The sequence below is a fragment of the Lathyrus oleraceus genome, chromosome 3 (assembly GCF_024323335.1).
Source record: "Lathyrus oleraceus cultivar Zhongwan6 chromosome 3, CAAS_Psat_ZW6_1.0, whole genome shotgun sequence".
In the NCBI taxonomy this organism is placed as follows: Eukaryota; Viridiplantae; Streptophyta; class Magnoliopsida; order Fabales; family Fabaceae; genus Lathyrus; species Lathyrus oleraceus.
In genome coordinates, this window is record NC_066581.1 from 391,203,843 (window position 1) to 391,209,842 (window position 6,000).

The 6,000-nt window shown below is 44.2% G+C and overlaps 1 protein-coding gene across 1 annotated transcript; it reads right to left on the reverse strand.

The window, feature by feature from the left end:
• Window positions 1-1,559: 1,559 nt before the first annotated feature.
• LOC127131411 (uncharacterized) lies at window positions 1,560-3,302 on the reverse strand. The gene has a single exon (XM_051060336.1). The coding sequence runs from the start codon at window positions 3,300-3,302 to the stop codon at window positions 1,560-1,562; it is 1,743 nt and encodes a 580-aa protein (XP_050916293.1).
• Between the last annotated feature and the right edge of the window lie 2,698 nt (window positions 3,303-6,000).

Consider the following 6,000-nt stretch of genomic DNA (forward strand, 5'->3'; position numbering starts at 1 on the left):
GCGGTTGTTGTTGCTGTTGAGGAGCAGGTGTTGGAATAGTGACTGCGGCCACTTGATCTTGATAATAATTAGGGTGTCCTCTACCCCTGCCTCTGCCGGCATACACAACGCTTGTCTCGCCTTCTCTTCTTCGCTGACCGTTACCAGCAAACGGTTTCTTGGGACCTGATGAGCTGGAAGCACTATTGTCTTGAATTCGGCCCATCTTCAACAGACTCTCATTCTTTCTCCCGCAATTACTATCTCTGCAAAGCTGATTGACGGGCAAGCAACCAACCTCTCAATATAATTGCCTTGAAGAGTGTTCATGAACATGTCCGCCATCTCCCTTTCAGACATAGGGGGTTGGACGGGCGCAGCAATTTGTCTCCAACGCTGAGCATATTCTCTAAAGGTCTCCTTGGCAGTCTGAGACATTCCTTGCAACAAGGTCCGAATTGGAGCCATGTCCAAGTTGTATTGATATTGCTTGAAAAAAGCCTCCGCCAAGTCTTTCCAGCTCTTGATGGTAGAACGAGACAAATGAGAATACCATTCACGAGAAGCTCCAGTTAGACTATCTTCAAAATAGTACATCCACAACTTTTCATCTTCCGTGTGAGCTCCCAACCTTCCCAAATAAGATTGGAGATAAGTGCGTGGGCAAGAAGCCCTGTTGTATTTCTCAAAAGTAGGGGGTTTGAACTTGTGAGGAATCCTTACTCCCTGAACCAGACCAAGATTTGTGACATCAAAACCTAAGGAATTTTGAGACCCCAAAGATTTGAGCTTCTCAGCAAGCTCATCCATACGGCGAGTGGTCTCGTGGGCTTCGTCGTGCAAAGAGAATTGACCATACTGATAATATTCAGTAACAGGGCGCCCGTTAATCTGAATTCCTTGATTCACATTGTACCTTCCGCCAATACCATTTCCAACATTACCCGGGTTTCCATCAGCATTTGCGTTACCCGCGTTACCAGTGTTCACAGGGTTATCAGCGTTGCCAGGGTTACTAGGGTTTCCCTCAGCATTTGGTATCTCTACCTCTGGATCGGGCCTTGGTTGCTCAATCAATTCCCTCAGCTTTTCCTGGCCTTCTGCCATACCAGTCATCAATGTCATGAACTGATCCATCCTTTCACGCATATCAGCCAACTCTTTTTGTACATGGTCCATTGCTAGTTGCGGACGATTTTCCTTTGTCGGGTACCTGTGGACTCGCTTGGGACCAATAATGCCTAAAACAGGGAACAAACATTAGACACTGCGGTGATACCTGCAAAACAAACAAGGGTTAATATGCATGGTATGCGATGCGCTGCTTATTCAATTTTAAGGCACCCTCTTCTCAATTCCGGTTTGACCTTCCGGAACAATGTGTACAACTGCAGTCGAACGTGCAAATAACAATACCGAGGAGAGGTGATAAGAAGCTTTGGTCACAGACGAAATAATCAAAGAGAATGAAACGTCTGAAAGGTGTCATAGTCAAAATACAAGTTGTGCGGAGAGCGACGAACAAAGAAATGAGAACCCATCAACAAGCCTGATGGTGAACTCTACAAAAACAAAAGGAATCAAACATCTAGCCCAAACGAGTCTTCTCGAACTTCCTTAAGAAGCGCCTCTGTAACCGGGTCATTAGGGTGTTCTGTAAGGCCTTGAATCAACAAATTCCTCGTTTTGACCGCTTCTTCCAATTTCCTGTACTTGTCTTGTTCTTTTGTTCTCTTGACCCCTGCTCGAATCTTTAGTTCGACGATCTCTTGTTCAGCCAATCGAAGTGCTTCATGCTGCTCGTTCTCCTTACTCTTCAACTGCTCATTTTCTGCTTTGATTTCTATCTCAACCTGTCTCCGGCGATCAGACAATTCTTCCCACCTTTGCTGGCGCTTAATAAGCCTATATTCAGCTCTTCCTAACTGCTCCTTAGCAGCCTTGCAAGCTTTCTTCAGTATATCCTCACCTGAACAGACTTTACGAATATAATCAGCATCTTCAGCAATCCTCTCATTGCTTTGTTTTTGAAGCTCATTCAATCTTTGAACTTCTCTCTCAGCTTCTTTCTTAGCGCACAAAGTTTTCCTGAGGCATTCACTCAGCTTCGCATTCAATTTATCGACTTTTCTCTTTTCTTGCTTCAAACTGTTGTACTCAACCATGCTGACAGACTCAACAATAACCGGATCAGATGGTTCTCCCATAGAGAAAGGTTGAAGAGTAATCCGAGCTCTTTCTCGCAACCAACTATCATACTGGGAAGAAGAGATGTTGTTACATTTTCCATAGACAATAGCACCTTTAGTCTGAATATTCCTCCAAGCTCCAGCAGCTTGCTTAACCAGTTCTAGATTATCTTGCACTGGGAAGTAGAAAGATTCCACCAGATCTTGATCCTTAGGAGCGTGAGTCAAGGCATACCCTAATTGTCTTCTCAAAAGAATCGGGTTATAGTTGATACAACCCTTCATACCCAACAATGGTACATTAGGGTATTTCCCACAGTTAACCATAAAATCGCCACCTTTAGTATTCTGATTACACCATCTGATGTCTTTAGCGGTCAAGACAACCAACCTTCTAGCCGAATTCCTGGCTTGATGCAGATTCAGAAAAGTATCGTCATTTGGCAAGTGCCCCACGAGCCACTTATGGAACAATGGAGCGCAACATCTGACCAATCTCCCTCGTCTCTTCTCATTCTTATTGTGCACCGAAAAATAGAAATCACCAAGAAGGGTGGGAACCGGGTTCTTTAGCAGAAAGATATGAATAGCACTCATACTCACGAACTTCAGTTCATCGGCGAATAGCATAATACCATAGACACTCAATGCTAACAGAGCACACACAGCCTCCCAATTGCCTTGAGCAGCACACTCTTCGACTTTGTCTACCACAAAATCCAGATGGAAACCAGATAGACCTCCCTTAGAAGAGAGATTTTCCTTTACAACAAACACTTCCAGATGAAGAGCCTTAGCAATATCCTTATGCTCTGGTGGAGGTATATCAGAGTTGAAAGAGACACAATGCTGTAGAGGAACGCCCAAGATCATAGCATACTCTTCCAATAAAGGAGCCAACTGGAAATCCTGAAAAGTGAAGCAACGCAACTGAGGATCATAAAACTGCAAGCAAGTATGTATCAGACTCCTCTGAGAAGCATCCAAGTCTTCAACCATAGGCAATATGTTGCCATAAGTGTCCCGGAATAAACCCACATGGTCAGGAGTAATCAAAGCTTTTATCTGACGCAATGGGCCGATCTTGGTATCGAAGAAATGATAGGTCACATTACTCTTCTTGGGAGCCTCCATGATAAGCAAAGATCAGCCAAACCAAACCGAGAAAGGGAATACCCTGCAAATGAATAAGCATGAGATGTTGGATGCAAATATGTAGATGATGTTATGCAATGCATGTGACCGGCTCCGGCCATACTGAACCACGGGCTGTTCTCTGTGAAGAAGTACTCAAAGGTCGGTAGTCCGGGTATGCAGGTTTAAAGGTTCAGATCCACAAATAAAACCAGTGCCAGAAGTTCGGATCCAGGAAATAGAACCATGATGATCAGGTACCAGGTATCAGATATCAGGGTATGATGAGGTCAAGGGTTCCTACACACCTGTAAACAACCCACCCAGCTCACATGCGGAGGCTAAAGGGTAGAGACATTGATATCACGGACTCTCAGGCCGAATAGTAATAATACGTCCACCGTTTCCGGTTTGGCATTACCACTATAAGAGGAGTGTCTCAGCCAAGTTCCCATGAAAGTAAGGTAAAGGTCATCCTAAAGGTCATCCAGACTTAACGGTTCTCCCAGATAGCTCTAGCACTGTAGAAGATCCACAGCACAGAATTCTCTAGAAAGATCAACATCTGAATTGTGTTTTCATATTCCAACATCGGACCGAGACGGAACGTGAGGGCATGTGAAACCACGCTAATCCTAAGTGCACTCAGGCCTGTGTATTGGGCCTATCTCACACAGGACATCCCACTCCCACAAACAAAACCAGCAGATACGGCAATCATATGTACATAATGCAATAAGATAAAGCAGGTAAATGCTGAAAAATAAATAACTGCACAAAAGAATAAACACCCAACAAACAAGCAACCTACAAAAGCTAGGAGGGACTCGCTTAGGGGAACAAATCTCCCCAGCAGAGTCGCCAGCTGTCGCAACCTGCGAAAAAAACAACCGGCAAAAAAAGAAACTGACAGGAGAGTCGTCACCGTGCGTTATTTATCCCAAAGGTGGGAAAGGAAACGCTCAAAGTAAACCTAGAAAAAGGAAAGGAAAAGACAAGGTCTCGCAACCAAATCTTGGGTTCGGGAGTCGGTTATGCGAAGGGAAGGTATTAGCACCCCTACGCACCCGTAGTACTCTTAACCATGGACAGGGTGAGCTCATGACAAGGCGTGGGGGTTCAGAAAGATGGAACCTTCTCCACTGACCGACCGGATAAAAGATCTTGGGCTTTTGTTCTGAAGCATCGACACGTAGTGTGATCTTAAAGAACGACGCACTGAATAACGGGGGATTGACTACTAATCCCTTTTATCCGCCAATTGCCTCTTCATGGAGGTCTTTAGGTACTGGTGCCCCTTCTTGGAGGTCTTTTGGGCACAAAAGTAAACAAACAAAAGAAAACATTGCCTCCTATTGAGGTCTTCCAGCTAAGAAAGCGGTAAAATGCGGGAAAGATAAAGGGATCAAGAGATCTACCACACGGATAAAGGTCCGAAGTAATAACAGCTAAAGAAGTAAGAAACCTAGAGATCTCTCAAGCTAGAACCATCAAAGAAAGCAAATAAGCAGGGTAATCAGAATAAATCCAGATGGTATCCCACAAATAAAGTGGAATACCAAGCAAGCTATCTCTTCAAAAGTCATGTGAGCCCTCACAAAAAAACTCAACAAACAGGTTAGAGAAACAAGATAGGGTAATCAAGAGTTGTACCAAACCAGGATCAAAATGTAACCGCCTGAATCATGCCATTAAAGTTCACAAAAAAAAAGGGAAAGCTCACAAAAAGCAACCGAGGGTAGGAGGCCTAAACCTCTTGTCCAACAAATGCATCAAAAGGGTGTCAAAATCCAAGGTCAGGGAGCAAGGATCCACACATCAAGATATGACATACATATTAAAACGTGTGCCCGAATGCAATAGAAAGCATATCATAACAAACACAAGACAGATTGGAGGGCAAACAGAAAGGCAATTGTTGTCGCGATCGCTGCTGCTTCGCTTAGCGAAGCTTCGCTGTAGGCTCGCCTAGCGAACGCCTGCGGGTTTTGGGTTCTTCATGGATAACAGTACGATCTCAGAAACCCCAAACCCCGTGGTCTCCATTTCAGAAATTAAGTGATTAAACATTCAAGGTATTGTTCTACACATTCATGCACATCTAAACCCCTCATGCAAAACCTAATGAAACCCGCCCCTCCAAGTTCATCCATAATATCTCATACATTCAGAAATTTCAAATTGAAAGCATAAAAGCAGCGGAAATAGGGCAAACCTGATTGGAGAGATCGATTGAAATCGAATGGCACGGCTGGGTTTGCAAAGCAATGTTAGGGTTTGCGTGAGATGGAGGTGAAAAAGTGTGTGAGTCAGAATGAACTTTTCAGAGCTGTCTGGAGGCTGCTGCAGATTAGTTCGTAGGTCTCTCCCTTTGTTCCAATGAATATTTAGAATTTATAACCTGATTTTTGTGGCTTGGTGGGCTCAAATGAGGGCAACTCAAGCCCATGACTTTCTGTTATTTTTCTCAAAACGCGTGTGCTTCGCCTAGCGAAGGATCTGCTCGCTTAGCGAGCATGACAATTCAAATTCGCTTGGCGAACCATTCTGCTCGCCTAGCGAGCATGACAGCTCAGGAACAGATTTTTGCTCCTTCAAGATTAGCATTTTGAATGATGAATAGACCCCATTTGAACCTGTTGGAAGTAGCTCAAGTCTTTCCCTTGTGTTGACTGATCACCCGGATAGAACCCACAAA